The following is a 14,975-nucleotide window of genomic DNA, read 5'->3' on the forward strand; positions in this document are numbered from 1 at the left end:
AAAAGGAAAAAGTTTGGGAGAAAGGAAAAGAAAAAGGCAAAGGAAATAAAGGAAAAAAAAAAAAAAGACACATGCAGTGGATTGTATCAAAGGTATGGAAAAAAGAGGAGAACCAAACAGTAAGATTTAAAACAAATCAGAAAATGAGATGGAGCCACAACAGAAAGAAAAGATGGTGAGCAGAAAAGGGTGTGGAAGGGGTACCAAAACAAAACCAGCACAGTCACAGGAAGAAAGGAGAGAAAGAGAAGTGAAAATAAGAAAAAATACTGTCGTCTACCGAAAACAAACACATGTAGGTTGACTAAATGGTTTTCCATGTTCGCGCTCTCTCGGCTGGCCAAGCGCAACTCCATGCTGCCCCGCCATGCTCTCACATGCTGCCAAGACGTGGGTTTCAAGAAGCAAGCTGAACATGAAGAACCATTGGGGGGTGGTTTGACCTTCTCACAGATGCCTGAGCGGGGGCGCGGTGCGACGGACTTTACCAAAGCTGCCTCTTGATGAACCATTCAAACAACAACCATTTACCTCAAGTGTCAGTCGGAGGCAGAGCCCTCCCCCGACTCGCCCTGGCTGGCAGGCTGAGCAGCGGCAGAGCGTGAGCTGCTGGTGTCCCCGGGCGTTCAAGGTACTGTTCTATAGGTGATCCCAACCGCGAATCCAACCGAGCTCACATCAGAAATTCTGGGGTTTCCCCCCTTTCAGTGCCCCAGGAAAACAGACTGAGGTGCAGTGGCTCTGGAGCCGCAACCTCTATGAGTGTCCACCGAAGTGGCAACAGTGACACAGAAACAGAGATGCGGGCCCCAGAGAGAGCAGCATGGGGTCCTTCCTCAAGCAGAGTTCTCCTGGGCTTTCCCAGAGGAAACTGGAAGCCCTGGAATGGCCCTTCCGGGATGTGTCGTTCAGACTGGGGACACTTTCCCAGCCAGGGCAGTCTCGGGGGGCAGGAGTGGGGGGTCACTGTGGCTACTTAGGAAGGCCCACTCTGTGAGCGTTTCAGCCCCTGGATTGGGGACAGAGAGGCACCACGAGCGGTGAGCTGGCATGGGCTCCAAAGGCTTGCAAGAGCTGAGCGTACACATCTCTCCCCAACTCCGTGTCCGTGATGTCACACTGGTAGCTGGAAATAAGCCCCAGTGGGAGTATTTATGCCACAGAAACTGGCAAACACTACAGATCAGGGCTTTTTTTGGTGGTGGAGGCGGGGAGCTGGTTGGTAAACATTTGCTAGCACAGCACTGGCCACTGCTCATCCTGGGCCTCCGGGAGAAACAGCCCGAGTGTCAACTTTGCCCCCTTACCCCACCCCCTCTCTCCGCCCTGCAGCCTTGCCTGCATGCTCTACTCTTCCATCTGGTAAGATGCAAGCGAGAAAGCAAGAGAACCAAAATGCATTCCTCCACTCAAGGCATGGTCCAGTATTTTCTGCTGCCTCCTTAGGGCTCCTGGCTGAGCCATAGGTCCTGGCCACACTATGGCCAGAAATTCTGGCTAGTGACCAAGCCACCTCAGGCTTGCAGTCTATGGACAGATGCATGTCTTCCCCACAGGGGAGAATCCAGAAAATCACCTTCAAACAACCACACGCGGTGTCGGCCTGAGCTGCGATGCGGTCAGGCAGACAGGCGGCGGTGAGCTCGGAGCCCCGGCTGCTGGAGCTACTGGGTCCCGGGGTTGGGTGCAGGAGGGCTGTGATCGGGCTTGGTTCTTGTGTAATAATATCTGACATGATTAGTAAGTGAGATTACATGTTTACCTCAGAGATTTTAGAAAATTCAGGAAAACATAAATAGGACACTTTAAAAAGACTTCCATAATTGGAGATGGAGCGGAGAGGTTTAGAGAGGCAGAGGGAGGCCCAGGGAGGAAGATCTTTCCCTACTCAGGACCTCGGGGGCCTCACCTGTGACACAGGAAAGCAACACCGACTTAACAGACTCGGAAGCACTCCGATGAGGGACAGGCACGACAGCACCCGGAGGGTGGACGAGCAGGTGCTCGGGACAGGGGTGGGAGTGTGACGATTTGTATGAAAAACCTTACAGAGGTGTGTACGTTTTAACCTAAGGGATCAAAGCGGCAGGCGTGGCCAGGAGCATCCATGAGGGGGTTCACCACCCCCTGGTTCGAGGTGCTGACAACCACCATTGGCTTAGCTATTCCCTGGCAGCCAACTGGATTGTTATGGTGTGCTCAAAATCCTAAGGTCTCCACTTACTAACCTGAAAAAATGCTCACAAGACAGCAAAATGAAAAAAGTAGGCGATGACAGGCACAACTGCGCACCGAGCTGTATCTGTTTGCGCATCTGTGTGTTTTGTGCGTTACTCAGGCACGGGTGACCCCAGCGTGCGTATTAACCACACTCACGCCTATGTACTTGTGTGTGCGTGTCTACATCAGACATGAGCACGGCTGCTTGTTAATAGTAGGAATACGGAGGATTCTAAGGTGGGGGTACGAGAACAGCTGGTGGAGGGGCTTATCCGTATTTTTAAATTCTGCTACAAGGAATATCACTTTCTTAGGTGATGGATGACGTGTGCAGAAGGCCAGAGCAGTTACTCTGTGCGCGTGTGGGTCCTGCCCACACAGCCCCAGCAGATGCGGCCGCCCCTGTGTCTTTCTAAGGAGCCCCTTTCTCTCTGGTCTCCAGAGACCTCTGTGTACAGATGCAGTCAGAACGAATTGCTGTTCTCTCGAATCTGTTCCAGAAGCCAGGACTGGGTAGCAGTCTACACATCAACTATACACCTGACGCAGGGCCTGGTCTACTGAGTGGACCTGACCCTACTCCACTCTGACAGCCACGGGTATCCCCCCTCTTCCATTTTTCGTGTTTCTTCTCTAGCAGAGGCCTGCATCTCACTGAGGTGTTCCCTACCAGCACTTCGTAGCTCACAGGGTGCAGACGTGCATGGCTGGAAGCCCAGGCCCTGCCACCCTCATGGCATCAGGGACAGGGTGCGAGGGCAGGCTTGACTAAGGGTGCCTGGGCAGGGGTCTCAAGAGTCTCCATAGCTTCCCTGAGCCTCAGTACAGGGAAGGCGGTGAACTTTCCACACGTGCATAAATAGAAGCCCCGAGGTCACAGAGAGGGGTTTGGATGAACGTGGAAAAGACAAAACAGGGACAACACATTTCCATTCCTACAAAATGCTATTATCAAGAGACAGGAGCTCAGGCATCACTTTTGTGGGTTATTGTGAGAAGGTCAAACGGCAGAAACATACAGAAAGGATAAGAGAATTGAACGCTTTAAAGAATTTGGTGAGAGGACAAATGATACAGAACATTCAGTAGGAGTGACCGTTGGAAATGAGACTTTGACAGCATTGGTGGCTACATTGAAGGAGACGGGAAAGCCAGGTTTCTTATCCTTTCTTTTGGTATGTGAGGTAAGGTGCTCCCCAGCAGTGCTTGAAACAAGGCATCGATCAACAGTAGACAGTTTTTAGTCCCGGGTTTCATTCTGCAAACACGCCTGCTGCCTCAGAATCAGAACATCATTAGGGTGAGGTCGCCACGGCACACGGACAGGTGGGGGGGGCTGCTGCCGTTACCATAAGACACTCATGTGACACTTTGCTAAGAAAAGCAAACTGTGTCGAGGGCTAGAGAAGAAGCAGAGCAAACCGGTGCAACCTGCAGACGCATTTCCTTCTCTCAAGTTTGAAAGGAACGAATATGCATGGTGGAAACAGCAGGTGCCTGCTGAGGAAGCTCTGGCCTCGTTCCTGTCCGCAGCAAGGCGGGGGTGCTGAGGGCCGCCACGTGCCCAACCATTCACACGTGGCCGCACTGGACTGCCCTGGGCAACGTCCTGACTCCTAAGCTTGCCCTGAGGTCACCGATTTCACAGCAGTCCTGCTCACAGAGACTGCTAGCTCTCTTGTCCCCCTTGACTTGAAAGAGAACACAGGCTCAATTTGAGACTGCCGACGGTTTGACTTGGCAGACGTCAGTGAATTTTCCGAAGTCAAACCAGAGTGTGCCGGCGGGAGTCAAGGGGACCTGGGCTGGGGGCGCCCCGGCAGGACCGGCTCATCTGCAGTTTACACGGAGCCCGGGGCAGGCGGGGCGGGCGGCCTGGGCAGCGGGACTCACCTGCGCATGCACTCCAGGGCCTGGGTGAACACCTGCGGGGCCATGCCGTGCTCGTGCTGCAGGATCAGGCACTGCTCCAGCGTCACCGACATGGCCGTGCGGTCCTTGGCGCTCTTGCAGCTGGTGAACCGGACCCCGTTAAGGCGGCGGCAGATCTGCAACAGGGACACAGGCTGTGCTCAGAGGGAGATGCCACAGAACGGGAACATGCTTTGCTCGCGGGACACAGGATCTGGATGGTCAATGGTGGCATGTGGCAACGCCAACTCCCCCGGGCCAGCATTCCCTCTACTTCTGCTCCCCAACTCCACGTCCGGCCAGAGCCAGCAGCAGAAATCATGTCACTGCCCATGGGACCGCCTTTGTCCCCGTGTGACTGTCCCCATCCCTCGTGTGACTCCCCCCCCACAGGCCGTTCCTTCCAGGCCTAGGCTCCCCCTTCTTTTCTGGGGCATCACTGTCTGTGTGCTGACCTTAACCACTGCCCTCTTCCAAACTGTGCCCAGGCCATCTCATCACATTCAGACCTGTGTGTGGGCCCTGGGCGAAGGAGGGCAGCAAAGACCACCTCAGGAGGTCAGAGCAGCTCTCAGGATGCCCCGCCCCCAGGCAAGTCTCCAGACCTTTCTGGAAGGCATAGCACAGACCCACTGTCTCTACTCTCCTCCTCACCTGCACAGATGGAAATATCTCAGAAGAGCTTCCCCTTGGCCACCTCCACCATCCTCCAGCTCACTCAGGGCTGAGCAGGGGTCAGGGGTCAGTGCACTCTTCCCTTCACAAGTAGGGAGCTCACAGTGGGGCAGCCTCTGGGCTGAGAAAAGGCCACCCCAGGGCACCTTCTCCCCCACAGGAAGGACATTTGGGGGCATTTTCTTTGTACCATTAGATGTAAGTCTAGGTACACAGTCCCCAAGAGCAGAAAGCCCTAAAACAAAAGACTTTTTAAGTTTATGGCAACTTCATTTGGCAGTATAGCCAGATCTGAGCTGATGAGAAATTATTTATAATCTTCATTTATCCCATTTTATATAAATCTTTATATTTTTTAATAAAGCAATATTAATGAGTTTGGTTCCAGAGCGCTGCCCCAGACTCCCCTGGGTATGTTCAATCATACATGTGTACCACATCAAGTAGGTGATACGCATGTATTACACAATGTGCACCAACTGTATACCAAATCACCTTTCTAAAATATGGAAACCTGTGAATTCCAAAACATCTACCCACAGGGGGTTCAGATAAGGGCCTACGGACCTGTACCAGGTAGGACAATACTGTATTTAGTGAAAAAAATCAAAACTAGATGATGGTGAGCTCTAATAACGTGCCGCACTCCAGAGGTGCACCAGAGCCACCGCAGACTGCCCTGGAGGCGGCACCACGCCTGCGTCTCAGGCCAGCAAAGCCAAGAACGTGAAGCCACTGCCAGGAATGCCACCAGGTAGAGAGCACAGTGTAGTCCTAAGCACTGTGTCTAGAGAAAGACAAAAGAGAAAAGTCCCAAACAAGTTCAGCCAAGACCATCAGGAGGAAGACAGTCTTCTTTTGAGAACAGAGAAAAAAATTTTAAAAGGAAAGAAAAAAAAGAAGAACGCTAAGCATCCCCTAAGCTGGATGAAGAGGGATATAATCCACATGATGAGGGGAGGCTGAACGTGCACCTACTCACTGAATTCTACAGGCTGCAGAGTTCATGACCCAGATACATGGCACAAGCTAGAACCACAAATAGGTTCAAAGGACGTTCACATTCATAGATGGTGTATCCAGAACTAGGAGAGACTCCAGAAGGCAGGCAGGGGTGACCAGAAGTGCATTCCTGCACAGGAGCGTCATCTGCAGTGCCAGGCTCCGGCCTCTAGGGGGCCATCAGCCAGCTCTGGGGCTCTGGCTGGTCTCCCCATCCACAAAATGAGGGCCTCGACCTGACCAATGATATCCTAACTGTTTAGCCAGGGACCCCTTGTTTATATACAGAAATGAAAAGAAATAAGATCCAGAAAAGGAGGGAGGCTCTGGTCAAACTGGGGATGGGAGGCCTTGAGAGAGGAGTGACTTGGCATTGCATAAATACGTGTCTTCGCAGGAGACCCCCCCCCCCAGGTGGAGAATCTAAGAAGTGATATGTCCAGGGCCTCTGAGACTTTTCCACCTGAAAATCTATACCTTGAAACTCTGCTGGGAACAAAATATATGGGACTGGATGGGCTGCTTTTCTAACCTGGTTACAGGGGATGGTGGATCACAGCCATAGCTGGTGATTTTTCTATTGTCTAGCAAGAGGAAAACAGAACCACATTCCCAAACAAGGTGTGCACAGGTCTCGGCATCCACTCTCATCCATAAAGCCATCTGCATGCTTGTTCCAAGCAGAGTGAAAGAGTGAATGGGTGGGTGCTGCTCTGTGCCACTGTGGAGGGATCTGGCTGTGTCACCCTCTGGCCTCTGTGCCCCACGAGGAAAAGCTTGCTCTGTGCTTGAAGTCTTGCAAAGATACCTGTGTGACAGGCTTGTCACGGCCAGCCAAGGGGTTTCAGCACCACCCTAAAACATACTAAGAAAGTACAGAGCTCCTCTGCCTGCAGAGGCACCCCAGCAAGCACGAGCTCACCCTACACCCTGTTTGCTGGGCCTAGCCTGGGGGAGCAAAGGCAGATGAGGTCTCAGAACCAGGACGAGATTTGAAAAATGAGGCCCATGAATCCCCTCAAGCTTCCTGTCACTCAGCCTGGCCCAGAAAGGGGAGCTCCTCAGACCCATCCCACAGCTTTCACGAGCACAGAGTTACCAGCTGGGGCACGTGAAGGGCTCAATGAACACATGAATATACAGGGGAATGTCCACTCTTCACAGCTTCATGCAACAGAAAGGCGTCAGTAGCCACAGCCACTAACAAAGGCACAAAGTGGGGGACGTTCAAAGACAGGGCTCCAGGAAGACAGGCTTTCAAACACAGGGTCTCCCAAACAGCAGGCAAGCACCATGACCAGCTGACTGTCTGCTGCTGTGCAAGAGACCCGGGGTGGAGAGAACACTTTCCTGATGAGAACAGGAAAGCTCTAGGATGAGTAGCTCAGCAAAGCCATGAGGGTGGAGGGGAGAGACAGCCCTCCTAATGGCTACTTGTGCTCTGTGAACCAGGGGTAACCAGGTGTGAGTGGGCAGTGTGGTGTGTTCTCCTCCCCCAGGTGCAGAGGGCAGACGGGCCAGGAGCTGGAATGCCATCTGGGGATCACACGTTCCTGAGTCTATGTGTGCAAGCCACAACACTGGACAGGTCACAATGCTGTCGTGGAGACCAGTTAAGGTCACCCTCAGCAGGGGTGAGTGAACGGCTAGCTATGAACTCCACAGGAACATTTATGAGGAAATACTGGAAGTACTTGGGAAAAGAGATCTGAACTGCAAGGTACAAAAAGTCCTGTGTAAAGAGACTGCAAAGGTCACTGTGGTCTACCTCCGAAGGTATTAAAAGATGCAGCAGGCAGTACACTGTAGCTGGTATCGATTGCCCAGGCTTCTGCGGGTGACAACTGTCATCAGCCTGCTTATTAAATGCCCCAGGGGATAGAGTCTTGTGCCCAGCTTACTGGGATTCAGGTAGCCCGAAAGTAATGGACCCACAGGCACCTTTCAGTATCCTCCAGAGTTCTGGACACATTCGGTGACTGTCTTTTGTGTCCATATGCAGAAATTCGCTCTCTCTACTCCTGGCTGAGACTCTGATTTATTATCATAATTATTATTATTGGCAGCAAGTGCAACAATAACGTTCTTTTCCTCAGTATAACGAGGGTACTACCTCAGCGGCTTGCCAGAGAATGTCGACGTTCTTATTCTTCCTGGCATGTACGTTCTGGCCCAGAAAACGCAGCAGCTCCGGCAGGCACGTCTGGCTCCGAGATCGAGGTAGGCCTGCAAGACAGGGGCAATCCATGAGAGCTGGCGGGGCACCCAGGCCTGTGGCCCACGGAGGCGACAACAGCACGGGCTCCTGGCCAAGCTGGAAGCTTGGGGTGACTTATGCAAGAAGGGGTGTGCTTAGGGACTGGCCCGGGCTACTGACACGGGAGCACTTAAATCACTTTCACGGCCACTTCGGTCCCACCTGCCAAGGGCAAACACTCATCTTCCTTCAGCTCTTCTGAGGGGCTGGAGCACAGACATGGGGTCACTGAGGGCGGGAGGGGGCTCTGGTCTTCAGAGCCTCCACAGGGAGGAGGATGCTTAGGGCAATGGGTCTTGGCCACTGAGTGGGCTTGGCCACCCCTGGGGGATGTGGGCAGTACGGCCTCCTCCCATGGACCTGGAGTGACCTACTCTCCCTGACAGACTCCCTCTGCCACCATGACAGTCTCCAGCCCTTTCAGAACCCTTGAACTGGAAGATCAGTCTGATCCCCTCACCTAAGAAACCTGGGATTTTCAAACCCCAGGATCATCAGAGAAAAAGAGAAGAGCCTCCAGGTCAAGTCCAAGAAAAACAGCCATGGTGCCTGAATCCCCAAATTAAAACCAAACACATGGAATTCTGGGATCCAGCTGCACACAGAGTTTCCGCCATACAAGCTCACCTTCGTGTACGCAGGATCTTAGGCTAATCATTGCATGTACCTGGTATGTGCCTGGCACCATGCTGATCAGGGGACTGGGGCAGAAACGGACGTGGAAAGGGGGCTCCTGCTCATGAGGGGCTCGGTCTGTGATGGAGGCTGTGGGAGCCCAGAGGAGGAAAGCTTGTCTCCTGGAGGAGACACAGCACGTTACTTCCCCAGATTGGCTGCAGCTTCTCCCTGGCCTCCCCTGCGGCCCGGTCAGTGCTCACCTGCCCACTGATGAACCGAGCAGACTGAGAGGGTATTCACTGGCTGCGCTCCATCTCCTCGGCCTCACAGAGCCCCGATTCTCCTGGGGCTGAAGGCACAATGGGCTGCTGCTCCCCCACCTTTCTGGGTTGTGGTCCTGTCCTACTGGTCCACCCTGGAGAGGCCCACGCCTGGCCTGCTTTTGTCTTGTAGGCCGTACCCTTCTTTGGCCTTCATCACCAGGCTACATCTCCTGGGGTCTCAAGTCACTGGAAACAGGCTGCCCTCCAAGACACTGAGCACGGAATTCCCACTTCCTGACCACATGGCTCCCTGTGCCCACTCACTGCCCTCCACATGGCCTCCATCCCTCCTCCCTCCTCCCCTTCATGGTGCCCTGGCCAGGGCCCTGGCCCTGCAAAAGACCCTGTCCCTCCAGTCCAAGCTTCAGTGCTCTACTCTCTCTGACCCTTGCAGCACTTGGAAGGTGGGCGCTGGTGGCAGTCAGCCTGGCCTCCTTTCCTGGGAGACTCACCCTCCTGTCTCAGTGTCCTCAAATATCAAATGGTGTGGAACCAGGCCCATCCCCCAAGGCTGCTGTGAGGATCACATTAGCTAATCCAGGTCAAGTATGTAGACAGCCTGGCACGTGCAAGGATTTGACAAATCCGTCACTTTCAACTATGGTCACTGAAGCACGTAAGGACACCTCAATACCGGGGGGCTCCTAAGAGCCCAGGTACTGGTGACCTGAAGCACCAGGAGATCCTTTCACTAATGGCTGTCAACCTGGCGCCTGGGAGTTTCTGGAATTCCTGATGCCCACCACTCTGGGGTGGGGCCTGGGAATCAGGACTGTCTGGGCTCCCCAGCGAATTCCAGTGTGTGGTCAGCGCCAGCATCTCTGTGGTTCCCCAGGGAGACTGAGGCCACCTGCCATGAACACCTGTATTTCCCCCTGTCCACAGCAGCCCCCGAGTGTAGCCCCAGCTGCTCCTGCATCCTGCAGCCAGTGTTTCTCTAGCTCCTTCCCCTGTCACCCACTTCACATCTCTGATTTCTGGGGCAGAGTGGCCTACTGAGGCAGTGTCATTTTGTCACTTGCCCTGGTTGCAGCTCTGGCCACACTGACTGTGCCTCAGAAGTCACCAGGGACTCCTCCCCTCACTGCCCCCTCAGCACCCAGGTAACACCCCTGCTCTCCTGCCTGCAAGGACTCTCTCCCACCTGTCTACTGAATCTTCTCTTCTCAAGCCATCTCCATGTGGGCCGTTCCCCAGAGGCTCTATGCTCAGTCCCTTCCTCTTGCACACAGTGACCCGAGCCACGAGACAGCCCCATGTCACCCATGCTGCCGACCAAGGTGGCAACAGGTATGCCCCATCTGGCCTCACCTGTGGCCTGTGTCCCATATCGCAAAGGCCGTTGGTGCCTGGGCTGCTCTCCTCACCCCCCAACCCCGCTCCTCTGCCCATCAGTGGGTGCCAGCTTGTGTGGCCATGGCCAGCGCAGGCCCTGTGTCTCTCCACCACGTGCCCACAGCTCTCTCTTCCCCAGCACCATCTCACACAGCTGTGAAGGAGTGTGCTCCCAGAGTGACTTCCCCTTGTGCCTCTCCTCTCCAGCTACCCACACCCCCAGGTCAGAGTCAGAGGGAGAAGAAAACATTGTGCACAGCGGCCTGCACCCCTCCTCCAAGCCATTCAGCACACTCTTGCTGATTCCAGACGAATCCCTGAAGGCTTTGCCCACTCCGCTTCCTTGCTAGAAACTGACATCAACTCCCCAGCCAGGCCCAAGGTCCCTTGCAACACAGTGTCTCCTAAGAGGGCACCTTCGCCAACTAAGTGCCGAGCCTCAGAGCCAGGCCAGCCCTTCCGCACAACCAATACTGACACCTGGGTGGTGGCGTTGTCGTGGGGAGTCAGTGCGGAAATGTGCGCAGAGCACGGCACAGCGCCAGGCACATCAGTGACCCGGGAATGCGAATGAAGGCTTTTCCCATCTCCCTCCTCCGGAATCTCCCTTAAGGACACTGGTGTTACCCAGGGACCGAGTCTGCCTCCTTCACCGGGGGTGCCCCCTCACAGCCGGGGCAGTGCCAGCACAGAGAAGCAGAGCCCCTCCCTAACCAGGCGGGATCTAGTCTCATTCTCACTGGGTCCCGTGGTGCTTTACACAGGACAGGTGCCCAGCCAAGTATGAAATCAGGAGAGAATTCCCCTGTACAGATAGTGCGGTGAGCCCGGGGCCCCTGCCTGAGTCCAGGGGCACAGGGAGGGCCGATGGCAGAGTGAAGGCTGCTGTCACTCTCCCCTGCCTCTGGGAACACCCACACAGGGCCCCCCGAGCCCCCACACCCAGCACTAAGTGTCTGCTCAGCATCCTACTCTATGTACCACAGAAGGAGGTGCACGGGGAGCTCACCCCAGCGCGGGGCCGAGTGGGGGCCCTGCCTCTGTGACCCCACCTGTCCTACCAGCAGGGGCACAACACCAGCCGCTGGCATCAGTGAACACCAGTGGCCTGGACAGCTTGTGAGAAAGCCCCGCAGTATCCAGGTGACAAGACAACCAGCCAGAGAAGACTCAGCAAGGGCCACAGCCTGACGGAAGTTTCTCTGGGTGGGGACTCAAGCCAGGCAGAGTCCGAGTAGGTGACCAGGCTGCTGGGGGAACAAGGAAGCAAAGGGGGAATTGTGCGTGTGGAGGCAGCATCTGGATGGTGGCTGAGCAGACGGCCTGAGCAGCAGGAAAGGCTCCAGCACCCAAAGTGACACAAGACAGAAGACAGGTGAAAAAGAAACTGACCATGAGTGAAGAAATACTTACAATCCTCAGGCAAAACTTCCTTAAACTGCTCAAAGTAGGAATTTAACCGCACCAAACTTTCCACATTAATAACTTCTTGTAAAGACGTATCTCCAAACCTACGAAGGTCAGACGGGACACCATGAGTCAATGACACTTCCTTCTAGCATGAGCATAACTGCACTGAAGCTAACAATGTCAATTCTCTCAAGGGTTGGCACACAGCTGAACTCTAAGCCGCTTTCCTCCTCCCAAGCATCAGGCCATCTCTACCCGTCAGTGACTGGTTTACATTTCGTTAGCAGGAACCATGCACACTTGGTACAGATGTGCCTCAAAGGTGATCGGAACTCATGCGGCATCATGCATAGAAACCCCTCTCCCGGATGCTCGCTGGGTGGCCCTGTGTCCTCCCTTCCTGGAGGTACTTATGAGAGGGGACAGCAATGGGGCTCTGGCTGGGGAGTGAGGACCCAGTCCTGCACTCAAAGTGGAAGTCGCTCTGCCTGCTGGATAACCACACCCGGCTAGCTGCTCCCCCTGGGCTGTATGGGAGGCCCTAGCGCTCCTGTCTCCATGTAGGCTCATCCTCTGCACACCTCGCAGGTAGTCAGGATATGCCAGAGGTGGTCACGCAGGGTGGTCATTAGGCCTGGGTGTCCAGTCCAGCTCCGCCACTGCCCTGCTGCGTGACCTCCAAGGACATCAGCCTCTTCATGGTCCCAGATCATCCTTCAACAGGCAGGACTCCCTCCTGCGGGTGCATCACAGCCCACCCACCCCGATGCCCGCAATGGCTTTTCCTCTAGGCACCTGCTCCCTCGGGGACTGCCCCAGGACACAGTGAGCTGGGCTTGTTTATGAGCTGAGGGGTCAGTGTCCCAAAAGCAGATGAATGAGCAAAGACCTGGCCCTTGCCAAGTCTTCTCCACCCCCACTGCCTCACCCTTCCACCACCTGCCCCTCTGCTTGCTGCGATGTGGCCTTGCCTCAACCTTTTCAGAAACTGCTCTTGTAGTCATCAGGAACGGCAGCTGCCCGACGCAGGGAGCATTACTGTCCTCGCTGGGACAACTCCCTGCCGGCCTCCTGATGCCGCCCACTCTCCATGAAGTAGGCTCCTCCAGTTCTGCCCACAACTTAGAGGTCTCTGCTTCCTGGGCTGGTGGCCCCAGTCTAAGCCAGGCTCCCTTGGCCCCTGAGCATGACCCTTCTGGTTCTTGGGCTCAGTGGGTGGCAACACACACTCACTACCGACCTGGAAGCCTAGTCCGTTACTCTCTTCACTATCTCTCTCACACGCTGCCCAGCTGAAGACCAAACCTTTCATTTCACCACTGAAACAGTCCTTCAGTCTGTCCCTACATCTGTACTACCCCCTGCCTGATCCAGCTCACCGCCTCTGGCCTGGACCCTTTCCAACAACCTCCTCATCACACTTGTTCCCCTCACATCTGTCTGGCACATGACCAGCAAGTGATCCACTTAATATGTAGATGTGATTGGGTCCTGCTCCACTCAAACTTCTCCAGTGTCTCCCACCAGCCACACCACATTTGCTAAGTGGGGGTGACCCTATACTTAGGGATCAATGGATATTGACCACTGGGTCCCAAAGGCCCAAAAAGAAGATAGCGCATCATCCTAGAGACCAAATTCCCTTCACGGCAAGCACTTTTAAACACCTTTTTATTCTAAAACATATATGTCACATGAATATAATGATAAAACAGGAAAGGTTTTCATGCACTAGTAGAAGGTCATTACATATGCCCAAACCTTCCGCCCCTCCAACACACGCACACACATGTGCACACATACGATTGCACGCATGGGCACATGTGACTCCTCCCTGTTGCCTGGCAGAACGTGGAGGGAGTTTACAAGACACAGGCCTTTGGAAAATCAAGGCAAGGCTCTCGCCTGGCATACAGGCCTCTCTAACCTCACCACTGCCCATCCCAGCCTGGGGCCTTGGCCTCCAGCCCCCACACGGTTTCTCCCCACCTGCCTTTGCCCAGGCTTATTGGGCTCAGATGCCAGGTCTTTCCTCCACCTCCTCATCTAACTCCTACTTACTCTTCAAAACTCAATTTAGCCATCATCCCCTCCAGGAAGCCCTCCCAGACCCCCTCCCTGGGTCTCCGGGTAGGATCCCTACTACTCCCTGCATTCATCTTCATCCTTGCGCCTCCATCTCTCTCCTCCCAGCCCAAGTCTCTTGAGGATACAGACCACACTTGGGTCATCTTTGTGTCCCCAGCACCAAACACAGGGTTCGGTGTATGGCCGCACTTCAAGAACTATGCCCAAAGGAGGAGGGGGGAGATGACATAGTTCCTGCAGCACTCAGAGCCTGAAGAGGACTAAGGACATTTTCCACATCACCTCAGCGACCTCAGCGACCATTCCACCCACCCTGGGCCCACACCTCTCGGCCAGTGTCTGCTGCTCGTTGATGCCCACGTTGAAGAGGACGGGCTGCACCCGCAGCAGCATGCCGCTCTGGATCTCCCGGGGCAGGGCGTCGAACAGGGGGCCCGGCAGAGGGATCCGCACGTTAAACCCATCACTGCAAAACAGTGAAGAGAGGCAGAGGGCGGGTGAGGGCTGTGACAGGGGAGAGGCAGGAGAGGAGACGGGTGAGAAGAGGAAAACCAAGCTGGCCTCTACACGACAGTATGGACTGGCCGTCTGGCTCAGCCGTTTCCAGAGTGCTGGTCGTGAACCTTGAAAGGTCTGTGAACTTAATGTAGAAGACTATGGTCAATGTCTTCAACTGAAAGAGACATGATAAGAAAATGACAAGTATGCCACGTGTAATGAACATAAATTAAAACACAGGGCTAGTTCTGAGGATTAAAAAAATCTTTCTACCGATTTCCCGTGATGACAGGCAGCATGTCAGTCGATGCACTAGATGTGGCCTGAGTGACTTTGAAGGTCACGTTCCTCAGGTCCATGATTCCAAGGCTCATGTCCTCCAGCATGGCCAGCTCCTCACCTGGGTGCACAAGAGGGACGGAAGGCTGTCAGGTACAGGGGACCTGCCACTTTTCCCATGGGCTCGGCATGGCCACGGAGCTCGGCACAGACGGGAGGTGATGGGATCAGGCGTGGCTACGACTCACTTTTCCGTGGGAAACGCTGCCACGGAAACCCCCACAGCCACACTCATCAGTGCCGCTGATGGAGACGTGCGCCATGGCTCCCAGCCCTCTCCTGGTGACGGACAGCGTGGG

General features: G+C 54.6%; 1 protein-coding gene across 14 annotated transcripts in view; it reads right to left on the reverse strand.

The window, feature by feature from the left end:
- Window positions 1-14,975, reverse strand: part of INPP4A (inositol polyphosphate-4-phosphatase type I A) — a 131,678-nt gene that overhangs the window by 7,710 nt on the left and 108,993 nt on the right. For 13 of the 14 annotated variants that reach the window (XM_034659021.1, XM_034659024.1, XM_034659023.1 and 10 more), the window contains 5 exons: window positions 14,611-14,737; window positions 14,165-14,305; window positions 11,755-11,852; window positions 7,922-8,034; window positions 4,114-4,268 (listed from right to left, as the gene is read on the reverse strand). In XM_034659021.1, the coding sequence (XP_034514912.1) occupies window positions 4,114-4,268; window positions 7,922-8,034; window positions 11,755-11,852; window positions 14,165-14,305; window positions 14,611-14,737 (634 nt within the window). Of the gene's footprint in view, window position 1; window positions 3,494-4,113; window positions 4,269-7,921; window positions 8,035-11,754; window positions 11,853-14,164; window positions 14,306-14,610; window positions 14,738-14,975 lie in introns of those variants that run through there. The other variant, XM_034659019.1, reaches the window with a different exon arrangement.

Source organism: Ailuropoda melanoleuca, chromosome 4 (genome assembly GCF_002007445.2).
Source record: "Ailuropoda melanoleuca isolate Jingjing chromosome 4, ASM200744v2, whole genome shotgun sequence".
Lineage (NCBI taxonomy): Eukaryota > Metazoa > Chordata > Mammalia > Carnivora > Ursidae > Ailuropoda > Ailuropoda melanoleuca.